General features: G+C 32.1%; 1 protein-coding gene across 1 annotated transcript in view; it reads left to right on the top strand.

Annotated features, from left to right (window-relative positions):
- The first annotated feature begins 2,897 nt into the window (after positions 1–2,897).
- The window catches only part of LOC134282469 (multiple epidermal growth factor-like domains protein 10), a 32,171-nt gene continuing 16,247 nt past the window's right edge, over positions 2,898–18,821 (top strand). Inside the window, exons 1-14 of the mRNA XM_062764878.1 lie at positions 2,898–3,003; positions 6,632–6,696; positions 7,245–7,472; positions 7,642–7,887; positions 8,056–8,196; positions 8,356–8,586; positions 12,614–12,865; positions 13,002–13,139; positions 14,512–14,649; positions 15,258–15,395; positions 16,260–16,397; positions 16,638–16,778; positions 17,001–17,138; positions 18,577–18,714. Of these exons, the coding sequence (XP_062620862.1) occupies positions 6,633–6,696; positions 7,245–7,472; positions 7,642–7,887; positions 8,056–8,196; positions 8,356–8,586; positions 12,614–12,865; positions 13,002–13,139; positions 14,512–14,649; positions 15,258–15,395; positions 16,260–16,397; positions 16,638–16,778; positions 17,001–17,138; positions 18,577–18,714 (2,131 nt within the window). The 5' untranslated portion in view covers positions 2,898–3,003; position 6,632. The remainder of the gene's footprint in view (positions 3,004–6,631; positions 6,697–7,244; positions 7,473–7,641; positions 7,888–8,055; positions 8,197–8,355; positions 8,587–12,613; positions 12,866–13,001; positions 13,140–14,511; positions 14,650–15,257; positions 15,396–16,259; positions 16,398–16,637; positions 16,779–17,000; positions 17,139–18,576; positions 18,715–18,821) is intronic.

Genomic DNA, 18,821 nt, shown 5'->3' with positions numbered 1-18,821 from the left:
AAGACAGTATGTCAATAGCAGTGTCATGTTCCAGGCTCCCTATTAAAAGTTCAAAAATGTTTCCTTTTAAATTTCACATTGAATGAGTTTTTGTTACTTTGTGATATGAAAATTATCTCTTTATTTCTTCACTTTCCTTCCGTGTTGATTTCTGCACTGCGTTCTAGCTTTATTTTTTAGCTCACCTGAGCCGAAGGCTCAAGTGAGCTTTTCTGATCATATTTTGTCCGTCCGTCCGTCCGTCCGTCTGCCTGTCCGTCTGTCTCTCTGTCTTTAAACTTTTCACATTTTCGACTTCTTCTTAAGAACCACTGGGCCAATTTTGACCAAACTTGGTACAACGCATCCTTGGGTGAAGGGAAATTTAAATTGTTAAAATAAAGGGCCAAGTTCTCTCACAAGGTGGGATAATCAAGAAAAGACAAAAATAGGTTGGGGTCATTAAAAAATCTTCTTCTCAAGAACCACTGGGTCAGAAAAGCTGAAACTTGTGGAAGCATTCTAGGGTAGTGTAGATTCTAAATTGTTCAAATCATGACCCCCGAGAAAAAGGCGGGGACACAATGGGGATTAAAGATTTACATAGAAATATATAGGAATAATCTTTGAAAATCTTCTTCTAAAGAACCACTGGGTCAGAAAAGCTGAAACTTACCTGGAAGCATCCGGGGTAGTGTAGATTCTAAATTGTTCAAATCATGACCCCTCAGGGAAGGGCGGGGCCACAATGGGGAATCAAATTTTTACATAGAAATATATAGGAAATATCTTTGAAAATCTTCTACTCAAGAGCCACTGGGCAAGAAAAGCTTAAACTTATGTGCACATGGAAGCATCCTTGGGTAGTGTAGATTTCAAAATGTCTAAATTATGATAAGTGGGGTAGAGTGGGGATGCATTATGTATTACAAGGGGGAAGTCTGGTAGAAAACAGAATGGTCAAAGCTTCTAAGGTGAGCAATGTGGCCCATGGTCCTCTTGTTTACTTCCCTTTTGTTATCTTCGATTTCAATTAACCGTGTTTGGTTTCTGTAAAAGTATGTAGTAATTTCCAAACAAAGGGACTTCTAAAGCCTGAAATATTCAGTGTATTCCCCTTTATTTATTTTTCTAGAATTTACATACATGTAAGTCTTACAGGGGTCAAAATTATGTTATTAATTTTGTTTACCTAAATGCAGTTGTCTCTATTTTTTTTCTATTAATATATAGCACTTCTTGTTTCAAAACATATGCTTCTTATGAATAGAGAAGTCTTACATAGGCAAGCTTGTGCTCTGTGTTTCCCGAAGTGAAAAAAGCCTCAAATTTGACCAAATTCTATTAGAATAAATAAAAAAAAATCGATAACATACCCAACTTTGAAACCCTCTTACAATATTTATAGTTCTTAACTGCAAACTAAAGCTCTTTAGCTGTCATTTGATTTCTACAGTTTCAAATAAGAGACAAATTCGGTCATGACCTCTTTGTCCTTTTATTTGTACTTATTTTAACTTCCGTGACTAATTAGACTGATTTTATTTTTATTACAAGTAATCTTGTATAAAATATTCTTTGTTCAAATTTTTCAAAAAGTTCAAAGATCTTGTTCTTAGCAAATACCGCGAATTATACACGTACAAAGATTGAAACATAGTCAAATTATTAACAATAGAAAACATTTTAACATATACATACGATCATTTCATTGTGGAGTGAAGCGATTATGGGGGGAGGGGGGATAGAATTTTACATCATTGCATAAATACACTCGAACTCCAGGTACTTATTATAAAAAAAACTAGATAAAATTCAACCTTATCCTATTAAATACATTGACTTACAAAAGTAACATTCATATATTGTCTACACGTTGTCGAATCAGACATTCGGTTTTCGTTAACAAAAAAATTGTAAAAATTATAGAAAACCCTTAAATTATTGTATTTAAAAAAATGCCGTAGACTAGCATTTGAAATCTAATTTTCTTTTTAAAATGATACAGAGATCGCTATACATGATAGGTTTATTTGATAGCATACACTATGATTTAGATGCACTGCCTAAAATATAAACAATCCCTGTGTTTATGCATCCTACGTGTATATGCTTCCACAAATATATGAATTGTAATACTCCATAATTGTTCAGCAAAATTATTCTAACATTCTAATCTTTTTATTGATATAATACTTTCACATGTATATGTAGGGTATTTTCATCTTATGGTATACAATTACATCGGATCTACAAAATACATAGTTATACTTATAGAATGTGAACGTTGTTTTGTAGAAAAAAGACAAAAAAGGGGGGGGGGTCAGCAAGAAAAAAATTCTTCTATTACAAATAATACAAAAATAAAGATATAAAATCACTCAAATAAGTTATTGGATGTATATATACATGCATACGTAACTCTGTTGCTTACAATGCATCGCAAATATTTTGCCAATGCCTTTCATATTCCTCATATCTACAATCAGTAAAAATGTTATAATAAAAATTCTATCTGTGATCCTCTTAAATACAGCTTTAGCATCTATTTTTGGAACATTCATATATTTACTAGCAAAAATTAATTACTTTAATTAAGTATTAAAAGCTTTTGAAATCTGTAAACATTCATATTATCATATTTACCAAATAGTATTGCTTGTCTATCAAAACAGCAATGAATATTAAACTTATTTAGAATCCATTCTTCAATAGTACAAAAACAGGGGTTGAAAATAACGTTAATGATTGCCTGTACTTCAATACAGTTGTCTTTATTTTTTATAATCATAACTTACTACTACTTGAATAAACATAATCAGCTCTCTTTAAATAAGACGCAGTCAAGTGCTCAGACTTGAAGAGGCACTTGTATTAAGACGTTTAAATGTAAAACTACATGTGTATACCTTATCTATCTTTCATTTAACTTCCTGGTTAACAACTTGATTCAATCAGTAAGGGAAAGCTCCAAAATCTATTTATTTTTTTTAACCTCTGCCGAAGAGATGTATGCTTGCAAAGGTAAGATAAAAATGTTTTTGATTAAACTAGGGTGTAATTTTTTTTATGTTACAAATTTAAAATGCAAAATGTAATTTATCAAGTTTCAAATCTTATGGGGTTTTTTCACATATAGTGCTCTATTTTTGATACTAAATATTCGATAAATATTCACATTTTTGGTCAACGCAATACATTAACATTTATAAAAAAGTTTTAGCCTTTTTCCTGCTTTTCACGTCAATGCCTTCATAAATGGAAAGGATATCAAATATTTTTAAAAAAACTGCTCAATAACAACTTCCTCATGAATTGACATATCAATATAAAATGTTCTCAGGTAGTGTAGAATATGAAGTTTGTACAAATCATGGCAACTTTGGGTATATGTAAGACGTGTTTACAACAGTTCGTCAAAGTGATACATGAATATATACAAAATATATCTTTAACAAGACCAGCGGCCTTCATGGGCACACAACTGAGAGTAACCACGAAGTATTAAATTAAATTAGATGAATTTTATTGACCGGAACCAGGGGTAATAGGATGACCAGGATTAACAAATAAATATAGTATTCAAAAATAATTCATAAATAAGGTTCAGATCTTTCTATATTTATCACTATCACTATACTGCCCATGAGATAATTATCAGAGCTTCTGTACTACATAAATTACTATTTAAACCTCTAATATCTTCATCTTGCATTGACATCTCTTCATCTTTGAAGACCTTTTGAAAAGGCAAAATATTTTTGTCTTTTATTTATTTTACTTACAAGTCTTCCCGATCATCATTAAAACACACTATTAAATTACTTTTTGTATTCAAAAATAAACTTTCTTGCAAAAATATCTTATTATATTAATCTTTCAAAAAGTTATTACACTGATTAATTTTTTAGAGTAAATGGCAACGGGGAATAACTTTTCTCAAGAGAATTCAAAATGAAAATTATGAAAAGACTTCTCCGACACAGGTTCTACCTTAAGGCTTTGTTTATCTGTTAAATACAAAGAAGCAGATAAGATAATTTTAGAATAAAATCATTTTCACAATTTTATCAAGAGGCCGACCCTTAAACCAGAACATCTTAGTAAAGGGTTACGAAATTCACTACTTGGAACGAAGCTTTCATGCTCATCATAGTTACACGTTTAGCGTTTTGATTCATAACTAGCAACTCAAAAGAATATTTTTATAAAAAAACGTCTTTCCACTATAAAATCTGTTGAGCAATAGAACTCCCTACAGTGGGGCAAAAAAATTTCCCCATTTTGAAAGAAACATCCTTATTTATCATAATTCACTTAATTTGTTAAGGTAGGATTCTTCTCTGGTTTCTGACTAGATAGAATATTTAAAGTACATTTGTTGATATGTCTTATATATTTCGATGTAAGAGATTTAAAAGACCATATTTTTCTTTCCTCATCAGAATTATATAACTTTTACAAAGAAATGGTAAACTGCGTTTGAAAACTAGCAGGGACTATATTTTTGGCGGAATGGTTGCGTATGAAAATATCTTCTTTTCTGCCTCTCAAAATTATCATAGAACATTGAATTTAGTTATAATTTTTACGCAATCAAAGACTAGGCTAAATTCTCAAATGTAAGTTATATTAATAATAAGGGACTAAAGTTTCAAAATATATCAAATAAATCAGAGTTTTCACACATACTAGAACTATGTTGGCATTTAAATGCTTCAAATCTAAGTACAGATTTGAGCCAATAACCCATAAAAAGTGTTATTTCTCTCTTAGTAAACGATCAAAACGATTAGTTTTCGTATCATTTTGTACCTTTATGTGGCAACTTTACTATATGTGAAAATTGGAAAAAGTTGAATATAGGAAGCATATAAAAATAACAATAAATCCTAAGAATTTAAGAAAAGTAGAGGAAATTCGGATTAGAAAATATCCATTTTATTTAAATTATTCATGTCAATTTGGTAATATCATCTTATAGGCCCTATATGGTTGTATCTTTTTATGCAAAAAGAAAAATTTTCAATCTTTTGAATTACAAGTAGGGATCGCATGATTGGAAACAGTAATTTTTTATTCTTAATGTCCAGAAAAAAGGTAGTGACTTTGACCTGACCTTGCCTCTAATATTAATCGGTCAAATTTAATCTCACTGATACCATCACTTAGTGATATTGTCCTCTTGATTCTGTAAAAATTTCATTAATTTTTAAATACAAGAAATGAGAGAACAATCCTACCTTAAATTAGTACCACGAACCTAAGAAGTATAAATGCGTATTCACTTTAGAACCAATAGAGCCTCGCCCTAATTGTAACACCAGAACTTATGGTCGAACTTTTGATCCAAGGGCCATGGCGGTAAATTCACAAATTTGGAAGAGGCAACATTGCTTATCATAACTATGTACTTATTCAATTTGTTTAATACCCTGAGGAAAAGAAGACATTTTTGAAATAATAATCCAATTCACTATATAATCAAGAGAGCCTCGTCCTACCACCAGAACCCCTGACCCAATGGGAATAAATTAACAATTTTTGAAGAAGCACATGCACTTTGCACTTTGCTCATCAAAAATAATCGTGATCGGGATGCACTTATTCAATATTTGTTCGCGGCGCCGTGTCAAACCTAAGACGTAAATATAGGTAGTGATTGTTCCTTCGCCAAGCGCTCGACATTAAAAGTGAAAGTAACGGGTCCTTTGGATAATACCTTAAAAAAGTAGGTCCCGTGTAACTGTAGGCGTTAGCACGATAAAGATCCCTTACTGCTCAATAGCCCTGAGTGAGTAATGGCCTAAATTTGAAGCCCTTCACCGCCATACTGTGACATTTCTATATAATCGAGCGAAAAATGGAACGTTGAACAATAAAACAATCAATCAACCAGCCACTTTTGTACGGAAGCCCATTTAGGACCTATCAAAAAATATTTTTGAATTCGTTATAACGATTTTTAGAATTTAATCTGTTATTACAGATTTGTTGAATTCGTTATAACCAAATTCTTGAATTGGTTATAACGAATTCAACAAATCTGTAATAAAAGATTAAATTCGTTATAACGAATTCAATAAATTTGTTATAACAAATTAAATTCGTTATAACGAATTCTAAAAATCTGTTATAACAAATTAAATTCGTTATAACGAATTCTAAAAATCGTTATAACGAATTCAAAAATATTTTTTGATAGGTCCTAAATGGGCTTCCGTACTTTTCCCAGTGTATAACTCGTGAATACCTGATGTTGGGGCCATGAGTTTCATAATTTAGCTTAAGGCTCGGTGTTTACTACAATCATGTTTGATCGCTTGATATCGAGAAATATATCTTAAGATTGTAATAATTTTGCTGGTTTTATCAAAACCCCAAAGGCCGTTAAGAGAAAGGGCCATAAATTTCTAAATATATGTTTTCTTTTAGCTACACTTTTTTGCCAAAATTGATTTAAATTTGCTTAGAAATAGCAAAGCAATGGTTTGTAATATCTCTTTGGATGCATCCTGAGGTTGAGGTAAATTCAAGTTTGATCCAGTTAACTTTTCAATACTAAAATGATTTTTTGTTTTTTTTTCAACAAGTGTGAGTGAGCAATATTGCCCGGTCGTATCTTGTTATTGCTTATATTATAATTTTTCAGAATGAGTAGAATGATTCGCTGTATCCTCCAACTTATCCTGAGTACAACGTGTACTTGTGCATATAGTAAGATTGTAAAAATTTTAAGTAAACTTTTGTTAAATATATATTATCCTTGATATCTGGTCTGGGGGCCATGAAACTTAGACAAGCTCACTTTTCATTGCAGTCTCGTTTTCATATTATTAATATCTGGAAAAAGTAAAATTAAGATCAAACGTGAGCTCATCTAAGTGTTACGGCCCCAGGCCTGATCATGTATTATTTGCAATGTATAAAACATTTTTTTAAATCAAAATAACTTAATCCTCTAAAGATTTAGCATTTGACATGAATAAAAATATAGGGGAGTGTTTTTGATCATTGCGGTATCATTAAGAGATATTCAGGATTAGTTTAATTATATATTTTTTAAAAGAAATAAAACAACGAATGAATAAGGCGTGTTTAAGTTCTTCTTTAAACATACTTAAACACTTCAGGATACTTCATAATGTTAAAAAACAAGAAGAATGAAATATATTTACTGTTATTTTGCAGAAGATATTTTAACTTTGCATACTTTAAACTTCTAATTCCAAAAAAAAATTAATTAATTTCATCTCTTTATTTAGACAATTTAGCATTAGGGAAACCTGCCTGGCAGAGGACCGCTTTTTCACAATCCCTGCCATGGGGAGCAGACAAGGCGGTGGATGGCAAATATACTGACCGCGGAGCAAATGGTAATCAGTGTACAATATCAGCCGACAAACAACAGACGGCAGAATGGAGAGTAGATCTAGGGAGTGTGGTCAGCATCAGTTATATCAATATCTTCTACAGAACGGATAATAATCCTGGTATGCGTTTTAGGTATAAGATACATGTAGATGCTCGTATTGATATCACATCCATAACGTTTTTCATAATTGTAAAAATTAATAATTTAATGAATTATTAAATTATTGGTTCAGAAGAAACTTCATTGATCGAGAATATATGATATTGAATTTGTACCTCTGTATGCAGGTTCATACGCTTTTCGATTTGCTGGATTTTACGTCTATGTCTCCAACACGACTTCAAAAGAGGGCGGCATACTCTGTTTCCACGAATTACAGACTGTTAGCGGTACACCTGTAGAAGATCAGAGGATCAACTGTTCCGTGTATGGACAATATGTTATATACTACAATGAACGTCTTAGTGGTGTGGTCTATCCTACCTACTACTCTCAGTTTGCATTCAACGCACTTTGTGAATTGGAGGTTTATGGTGAGTTCCAGCAGATACACTGTATATGTAACTTGCATGTACATCCTACATGATATGTGCGAAATTTCCGCGACAATGTCTTGCATTACTGCCTTAATAGAAATTATGTGGAATGATAAAGCTTCAAATAAGTACATTAGTTACCAATAATAATGATTTGTTACATAGGCTGTCCAATCCCTGGATATTATGGAGAATATTGTAATCAAACATGTCCAGTCAATTGTCAGGGACAGCAGTGTGACGCCGTCACTGGTGACTGTGTGAAAGGTTGTTTATCAGGGTATCAAGGGTCACACTGTAGTTACTGTAAGTAATTAAATAAAATGTATTAAAGTGTTTGTTCCTTTGTTTCATATTTTCCTCTTTGTAATCAGTTTTTTTCCATAAATAATACCTTTCCTTAATCTACGTTGATTTATCCTTGACCTTAAAAAATATATTACACATTGTCATTTTGTTTACAAGTGAATTTAGCCTTGAGGAGACCTGCCTGGCAGGAACACAATTGGCCAGATAAACCAGTAGCATGGGGAGCAGGGAAAGCAGTCGACGGGAGATATTCCGACCGTGGAGCTATTGGAGGACAGTGTACAATATCAGGCCCTAGTCAGCGAACAGCAGAGTGGAGAGTAGATCTAGAGAAAATAGTCAGCATTAGTCACATCCACATCTATTATAGGACTGATAATTTTGCAAGTATGAAATCGATTTTTATAAAATGAATTTCAGTTTTGTAAATGATTGGCTTCACTTAACTCAAACTTTAAAGTTTAAAATCTTATTATATGCACAGACTGTATATGCTGCCAACATTTTTATATCGATAGTACAATTTCCGAAATGATGATATAAACAAAACTTATCCTTATTTCATTAACCTATGTGCCAAAGTCTTGTCTCGATTTAGAAATTTTTCGGAAGTTAGGCTTGCGTCAGCGCATCGAATGAACTCAATATAGGGGTAGTACGGCATATTGCCACATAAATAAAGGGAATTTTGCGATAGAAAAGTCGAAGACACAACGTTTATCATTAAGTTACTGTGGTAAGTTACCATCAAGGTTTTGGCTATTAAAACAAACGTTTCGTATTTCGTTGTGTCTTTTATTTCGAGATCATATGGAAAGTTCGAGTCGACCATATAAATGGAAGTGCATTGTCAATACCTTATATCTAAATGTCGACTTGGAGGTCACAAACGTTTATAGAATTATGCTTCATATGAATAAATAATAAAACTACTAAAAAGCCTTAAGCATTGGGCATGATTGCTTGAAAACCTGTTCTCCATAAACTACAAATACAATGTCAGTTAGGAAACTTGAGCATATTTTTACTTTTAACTTCAGTGTATTTGTGTGAACAATCAGACAGGTTTTCAAACAAAAAATTATCTCTGAGACCAATGACAAGGGAAGTACCTCGAGTTACATTTAAAGAAACTTGGCATGTTGCTCTAAGCCTGTACTTTTTATAGGTCGTTAAGGTAGTGTAACTAAACTGTTTAAAGTCAGAATAATTTGAAGCGTAAAAGATGGTTTGCAGAAAGAAAGTTATCATGAATAAAAATTGCTTAGCGGCAAACTTGAGGGTTATATGTGCGCACGTTATTTGAAACTCAGAGGAACATGCGTACGCGTGTTGCACAGTGACTGCCAACCAAATCCAGGGCGTAAATATGTTTATACTTTTCAGGATGGATCAATCCTCCTCACTAAAGACAGGTTTAATTTAATTACTTTTATTTTCCTTTTTTTTTATTATCATCATTATTATTGTTTGATTGTTATGTATTTAAATCTTGTGCACTCGCCTTGTTTTGTTGGCTAATAACTTGTGAAATGCATTTAAAAATCAAATTTATTCAAACGCCTGGACTGTAAGACTTATAAGACACTGTAAACAATTTACAGGTATTTTTTACACATTTTTTTTATAACAAAAGCTCAAAGTGTATAAGCTAAATGCAAGTGTTTTACATTTTGTGTATTGAAAGAGCAATATATGATAAGTGTCTCAAATGGCCCCTTAAAATGAACATCTTAATTTTACTTTTTATATAGCTTTAATTTGAACAGCTATACATGCCACCTTTATTTGTCATTTTCAATTTGGTGAAAATGCCAATATTTTAGAAATATGACATCACAAGTTCACGTTTTCCCGCCATTTTAGCATATTTTATACAAAACTGCTTATTTTCAAGCAGTTTTTCTTCCAGAAAATATAGAGCGCAGCCTAGAACAGACTTTATATTTTTACCAAAGATGTATCTATCCAATACTAATTACTGACAGAAAAATTATGCATGTTCTTCACTGCGCTCTATGTTTCCCATAAGAATAAACATCATGAAAAAGGCATATTTTTAGATTTTCTGTTAGATAGCAAAATAAGCATTACTTCTCATGTTATTTACAACCAATGATTGCATATAAATGTGGAAAAATATATTGGAAATATTCCTGATATAATCTCTTTTACAAAATGAATATTAATTAAACATATCTGAAAATCATTCTAAAATGTTGATTTTTAGGGGGCCAAAATTGGCTCGAATCATATATGGTCCTTTGATTCAGATAATTCGATATTAACAAATGTTTGAGATTATGGACCCTTCACTATAGCTTGCGACTAATATCGTAAGAACATTGCAGGTACCCCCCCCCCCCCCCCCCGCTTATTTCCTCAGTATCGGGATGTTTTTCTTACCGTTTTAGAATAAAGTGATCAATTCTTTGTGTTATGTCTGAAATCCTATTGACCATGAATTTCCTAAAAATACAGGTACTAATATTTTAACACTCGCGTTGTTGTCGCTGTGTGTTAATTCTCATGCATGAGGAATGTTTATACCGATCATTCTGACTTTGTGATCAGAAAATGAATTTCATAATACTAGTGAAAATAAGTTGTTGGGCAACCTAATATGTCTCCGCAAAAATTAAAAGATGAATGAATTTAAATTTTGTATCTATATCGCCTTTTGAATCTTTCATCGTACTCTAAACGTATCTACGTTCAACAAATGACGTTGAAAATTTTAATAACGTCATAAACGCAACATTTTAGCAGTATAAAAGAAAATTTTGAAATTATTTAGCAAAAAATCTAGCGAGAAGACATATTGATTTTTTTATATTAATAGTTTTGATTTTACCTCAACTTGACATTTTGATATTCCTGACTAATTCGTCTACGTCTTTAAAAAGTTATCCAACCTTTTTAAAAGAAACTGTTTTCACAAAATTGGCTTAAAAACGTCATTTTTCATACATTTCAATAGTAAAGCGTAAAAAAAGTACTAACAACAATACCGCGTTTACAGTAATATAGCATTGAAACTACGTAGGCAAATTTAATGAAAATTGCAGATAATACGCTGTGAATTCTAAGGAACATTAGATCAAATTTTCAGGACATGTTTTCTCGTAAGAATTTTTATGCCGTAAACCCGCGACCTACCTTAAGGAATGTTTTTTAGGTCACCTGAGTAAACTCAGGTGACCTATTATTATCCGTTCTCGTCTGGCGTCGTGCGGTGTATGGTGTGCGTCGTGAGTCGTGTGTTTTACATTTAAACATTTTTAGCTTTTCCTTTGCACCCGCTCAACCAATTTAAACCAATTTTAGCATAAAGCATCTATGGGTGAAGGGGAACATAAATTATAAATTTCATGATCCCTGCCCCCTTGGGGCCTGAGGGGTGGGGCCAAAATCACTAAAACTAGTGCGATCTTTAAAAATCTTCTTCTTTGCTCCTTGATATCAAGCAGCCAAGCTGTTGGCATGATTGTAATGAGCATTGAGTCATCTACAAAAATTATGAAATTCATGGCCCCAAGGTCAGGGGTTCTAGTGCTAAGGCGGGGCTATATAGATTATATAGTGAAAATGCATTTATTCTTTAAAAATCTTCTTGTGTGCTTCTGGGTATTACATAAACTTACTAAGTACATAGTTATGATAAGCAAGAGTGCCTCAACAAAAATTAAATTTTATGGCCTCAGGGTCAGGGGTTCTTGTGTTCGAGCGGAGCTCTATTGATTTATTATATAGTGAAAATACATTAAATCTTTATAACCAAACTTAGCAATTGCTAAGTGTATAGTTATAATGAGCAATGGTGCCTCTTTCAAAATTGTGAATGCCATAGCATGATGCTCAGGTGACCTATAAGGTCCATGGGCCTCTTGTTACTATAATTTCACGTTTCATTTCTAAAAGTTCATTTGAACTGACCTTGGTACAAAACACGAACAATCGTCAAGAGGAATATTGTGTTAGCTTATCAATTGTTTTTGTAAGGAAATTGTTTGTTATAATTTTTTTACAACTGACAAAGAAGACTGACTCTACGGGTGTGATCGTTAGACATAAGATATTTACTCCTCCGAGTCAACAGATCCAACTTGGTGGATGCTCTTTTTCCCAATTTTATTTCAGACGTTTTAGCTTGAAGAATGTGAGATATTAAAATATTTCAATTAGAATATTTTGACATAGTCATATTTGAATAAGTGCATTATAATTTCAGTGTATTGCCTCATATTTTTTACATTTATGCCTAGAAAAAACTTCAACGTGATGTTGCTGTTTCTATTATACAGAAAATCAATTTAAAAATCCCTGATTTACTTTGATTTCATATACAACAAATCTAAAATAAACTACGAAAACACCAACAAATGGCAATGAAAAAACATTTTTATATGTTTAGGCCCTAGTGTTTACCACAAAAGATTTGCTGGATTTTATGTTTACGTTTCAAACAGTACCGATAAAGACAGTGGTTGTCTTTGTTTTCATGAATTGCAACAAATAAGCGGTACACCAACAGAAGACCAGAAAATCAACTGTCCTTATGACGGCCGGTATGTTATATATTACAACGAAAGGAGACCCGAAGTGACGTATCCAAGTTACTACTCACAATATGCATATAATGATTTGTGTGAATTGGAAGTTTACGGTGAGTTTTAAAGTATACAATAATTTTTAAAATATACAATAATTTTAATTTCATATAGTATCGTCGTTTAAAAAGTACTAAAATTATTTACACATTTTCCTTTAAAGACAAGAAATGTATTCTTTGCATCTAACAGGGTGCCCAGAATCTAAGTTCTACGGCCAGTATTGTGACCAATTATGTCCAGAAAACTGTCTTGAGCAAAGATGTAATATGTTTACGGGAAACTGTTTTGAGTGTAATCCGGGTTATAAAGGACAACACTGTAGTCGGGGTAAGTGAATGTAAATACATAAATTATTCATATAAAACAAAATGCGCTTTATTGGAAGTTAAAGACTGATTCATTTATTGTTCTACACTTCCCTCCAATCTATTTTTCCCCTAATTTTCACTTTTTAAAAATCTTTTTTATTTTCTTATGAATTTTTTCTGGGATTATATTTATATAATATTTTTGGTATTCATTCGGAATCGAGGATACTGGGGCAAATGATTTTGGAGATAAACCTTTGGTTGTCTATTTAAATCTTTAAAGGTGCATGGACACAGGTTTTAAGTTAATATTTTCTATATAATATTATACTTATATATTTTAAAAGCATTTCACACAAAAATATATTAAAAATCTTATTTCATCTAAAAATAAATCCTTGCACTTTCACAGATTTTCATTTTATTGGCAATCTTGTTGTGTATAAATGAAAAATAAAAAAAAAAAATCTAGAAAATTCAGAGTAGAAATGTTCGAAAGCAAAGCATACACACAGTATATTGTCAGTCAGTGCAGTTGTGGTGAGCGGACTTTACCAATTCAACGCTCCGGGTGAATCGTAAACATCAAGAATAATAGATCTCGTGCCCTGATTACAAAAATTGTGTACAATTCATGGGTTTGATCAATCAACTAAACTTTGTACACAACAGAAGGGGTTTTGGTTCCTATCATTTCTACTCTGAATATAATTATTTTTCTGGATTAAAGTTTAAATATTTTTCATTATTAAACAACAAGTATTAAACAACAAGATTGCAACTTTTCCTAAGTATTAAGAATAAAAGTAATGTAATTAGAAATATGTGAGAGTGCAAGGATGTGTCAATCAAACCCATCCAAACATTTAAAGTTTCAATAACTTTAAGATGAAATAAAATTTTAATATATTTTTGTGTGAAATGCTATAAATATATATGTCATGATATTATACAGAAAATATAAACTTCAAATTTGTGTCCGTGCATCTTTAAACCTGCACTGTAACTATTGAAAGAAAGGAGCTAGAACTGACATTTTTTACGTGTGCTTCCTTTGGAATATCCTTTCTATCGATGCAAACTGTTGTGACCAATTCACTCTTACTACAGAGGTTACCTGACCTAATTTACCAAAAATACATGTACGACAGATGCTCCACGTGTATTCCTTGAAATGGTATAAGAATTCTCGTTTCCTTTACTTTGTATTTTTTCTTCTTTTGAAAAATGAAATCATGACCATAATACTTAATACATATACATTTTATTTTAAAAAAAATAGTTATTTATATGTTTGTTGTATCATTTAAGATGTTATCGTTTTGTGAGCGTTAATTGATGGTATGGACAGGGTGTTTCATTTAACATATCGTTTTATATTTACATTAAAGAATGTGACGGTAGAATGTACGGACCTGCCTGCAATCACAGTTGTGGACACTGTTTACATAACACACAATGTCATCACATCAATGGTTTCTGTACTGGAGGGTGCTCCGCGGGATACGAAGGATCTTTATGTCAAAAACGTATGAAGTTTTCAGGGAAAAACATTTATCCTATTGGACTTTTACGAGGAGCGCTGACTTTTACAGTTGACGAATTACTCTTACATTAGGACAGTGTACGGAGACTCTTTTACCATATAATAATTAAGCTCAAACATAATTTAACGAAAATAACGGGCTATTTCAATACATAGATAAGTTGTCCTTGAAGAAAACGACAACCGTCATACCCTCAAATCCAGGCTTTCACATATAAGTGCCCCTTACACCATTACCATGACCAGTAGAAAGGTTTTCTTTTCCATTATCAATTCTGTACCTCCGTAGATGTGAATGTTTAAATGTCCAAGTAAATAGTCAACTATAAAAGTCAGTGCTTCTCGTAAAAGTCCATTATGAATGCTGAAGTAGAAAACATATTGTTACATGTGGATTAAACATGTTCATGTTATCAAATTGACATTTAATATGTTAACATTTAGGAATTGTTTGTAGTAATCATATTTCTAATATATTATTAACTTTTTATTCGTTAAACAATAAATACTTGCACAATTGAAAAAAAAAAATACTTAGTAATAAGAAGTACAGTAATTGATAATGATTTGAAGAAAACACTTATTTCAAAGAATGTGACGGTGGAAGGTTTGGCTTGGAATGTAACAAAACCTGTGGACATTGTTTAAATGGTGCTTATTGTAGCCACATTGACGGATCATGTAGCGGAGGTTGTACCCCTGGATATAAGGCACCCCTCTGTAAAGAAAGTAAGTTTTATTATTGGAATTTTCAAGGGTACCTCCGGTATTAGCGGTATTAATATTTTTGTATTCATATGAAACAAATTTTGTCCAGAATCTTATGCGTGAAAAGAAGAAAAAAACTTGCTGTGACCTTCAACTCGACATTTAGATATATCGACGACGTATTTTCAATTAAGAATTGTAATTGCCATTCATTATTCGATACGATATACCCTGGTAACCTTGAGATAAAAGATATTATAGAGTGTGACACATTCTTTAATACTTGAATATTTTACTTGAAAAAGACGTTAATCGTAATCTAACAACTAAGCTCTGTGATAAATGTGATGACTAACTTTTCTATCGTCAACTTTCATTGCTTATGCAGCAGTATACCTTCATCGCCTGCAAACGGAATTTAATAAGTTTATATATCTCAGTTGATTCGTTCTGCAAAACATGTTCTACGAATGAACAATTTCTAAAACAAGGTAAATTATTGATGAACAAAATTTATGAAACAGGAATATTAGCAGTCTCGTTTAAAGTCATCATTTCGTAAGTTCTTTTGTCAATACAATGACCTTGTCAGTGAATACAATTTATCATTGAGTGAAATACTGACTTATGTTTTCAATACTTATCGTTAGTCCATTATTTATACACTGAATTGGCGACGGATTTTTCCGTTATTTCCCGATCATGACAGGGAGTAAATGGCGGGTGTTACCTGTCGCTAGGCGATGCGCACTCCTTCATGTCACCTGTCTCGACATGATGTTTGAGAGGTCCATGTTTGCTCTGCTCCTATTTTGATTTTTTTTACTGTTGTACTTGAATGCTGTACGTTATCTCCGTATGTTTCATGTATGGAACTATTTTTAGAATGCGACAGTGGAATGTACGGAACATACTGCAGTGAAACATGTGGTTTTTGTTTAAATGATACACAGTGCCACCATGTCAACGGTTCTTGCTTACAAGGATGTTCTGCAGGATACGAATGGATTCTTTGTAAGAAAGGTTAGATACTTTGAGGAACAATTGCAATTGAAGATCCCTGCAATAATATGTGAAGTTATCTAAAATGTTTTTTGTTTATATCCTGCTGTCCTTACAATTACAGATAATTTTTGTCTGTGCTTTTGTCACATTAGTAAAAATACAAGCTAATCGCAAACACACTTTGACTCAGGATTGAAAACAAATATACAAAGGAATAACTTCCATCATTTCCTGAAATCTTTCTGAAATTTTTGGCAGAATGTGACGATGGGAGGTACGGCTTGAAATGCAATCAAACCTGTGGAGAGTGTATCTATGGCGGCGCTGACTGTTACCATGAAAACGGAACCTGTTTAGAGGGGTGCTCTCCTGGATATACAGATTCTCTTTGTAAGACTGGTAAGTAATTATCCTGTTGTTGTAGAAAAAGCCATTGCTTTAATTATGAAATCTGTAATTGAATATATTCTACTGAACACATGGAATGAATTCGTTTTTTCTCTCTTTTTTGGTAGAGCTGCAAACAGTCTGATGATACCATCTAATATTGTCTCATATCAACAAAAACTATATGAAAAAACATTATAAAAACACTAATTATACTAATTCTTTATTTTAAAGAATGTAGCGGTGGAATGTACGGTTATAACTGCAATATAAGCTGCGGTCATTGTCTTAATGACACACAGTGCAATCATATTAATGGAAGCTGCTTACAAGGATGTTCAGCTGGATATAAAAAGGTGCTTTGTTCTGAAGGTAATCTATATTGTACAGCACACGCATTGTTATTCTTTACAGAATACACGATACGATAGAATACACGCACGATATGATAGGATACACACACATTACGATAGGATACACGCACGATAAGATAGGATACACGCACGATACGATAAACGCAAAATACGATACACGCAAAATACGATAAACACATCACACGATAGACCTGATAAACGGTTTTTTAGATAAGACGAAAATATTACTTTGTTTAGTTACTGCAATATTTTAAATAAAATACTTGCAAGGCTTCAAATCTAAAATATAAAGAACATTTAATTATCATAATAAAATAAATTTGAGATCTCTGTGGTAATTTTACAAATGTTGTTTATTTATTCATTTTTTGACAATGATTAAATGGATTTTAGGAAATGCAGACTGTAGTTATTTTTTTTCAATTTCTACTCACGGGTGGATGGGAATTCCGATTATTTGTGTGAATGTCAAAATTCTCATCTTGAAGTTGAACTATGAATAATTTAATTATAGATATTTTAATATACATGTATTTGTTGCACGAAACTCCCTTTCTAATGTGCTGCTTCTCAAGGGTACTATTATACATTTATGAAACTTTATAAATAGATTTATTATTAATGAAAAAAGATACATTAAATGTTTTAAACGTAATAAAATTACCAACAAGTACGAAGTTTTTTCATGGGAGAAATTTACGCAATAAATTAAAATATCGACCAATTAGGAGCAAAAAAATTAAAAATAAAAAAATCCATGAAGTAAAACGTTACTGCAGAATTGTAGCTCTCTGCTTGAGAAAATTCGGACAGATAAAGCAGAGAGCTACAGATCTAAGCGTTGTATACACCTTCGATTTACGCCGACGATTTTTTATCGCTCACTATGGGTATTTTTTCGTGTATTTCATACATTCCCCAACTTTGAAAATAATTTTAAATGGTATCTATAAATTAATCATACATTTAACTTCAATTCTTGATCATTTACTTACCTCTCAACGCTAACAAATGGCAGTTTTTGGTTACGGACATCGAAATGGAACTCTTTTAAACCGACATTACAAAACAATATGCAGGACTGTTTCGGACCGTTGAAAGGTAAACAAGGTATTAAAAGGAAAACAAAGTATCAAATATAAGAGTTCAGTATATGATTTATTATAGGATACTATTCTAAAAGCCAGAAAAAGCTTAAACTACTTGAAATAATACCTTAAGTAGCGACAAAAAAATCGTCGGCGTAAATCGAAGGTTTTTACAACACTTGGATCTGTAGCTCTCTGCTTTATCTGTCCGAATTTTCTCAAGCAGAGAGCTACAGTCCTGCAGCTACATGAAGTAAAGCGTATGAAATGGATTCCTTTTAGATGTTTGCATTTAAGTATCGTTTGCATTGTTGTCGATATACTATATATTTCATTTCTTTTTCATAGAATGTGATGGTAGAATGTATGGTGAGAACTGTAACAGAAAATGTGGGCACTGTTTTGACGACGAACAATGTTACCATATAAACGGTACTTGTTTACAAGGATGTTCGATTGGATACAAAGGATTGCTTTGTACTAAAGGTAAAAGACAGACATTTATTAATTTTCATATGCTTAAATGTTTGAAATAAACAATTATTCAGAGAGAATGAAGAATAAAAGACTATGGATTAATCTTATAAATAAAC

This window comes from Saccostrea cucullata, unplaced genomic scaffold (assembly GCF_032062105.1).
Source record: "Saccostrea cucullata isolate Sc308-1 unplaced genomic scaffold, CSIRO_AGI_Scuc_v1 ctg1137, whole genome shotgun sequence".
NCBI lineage: Eukaryota > Metazoa > Mollusca > Bivalvia > Ostreida > Ostreidae > Saccostrea > Saccostrea cuccullata.
This window is presented reverse-complemented; position numbering and strand designations above follow the sequence as displayed.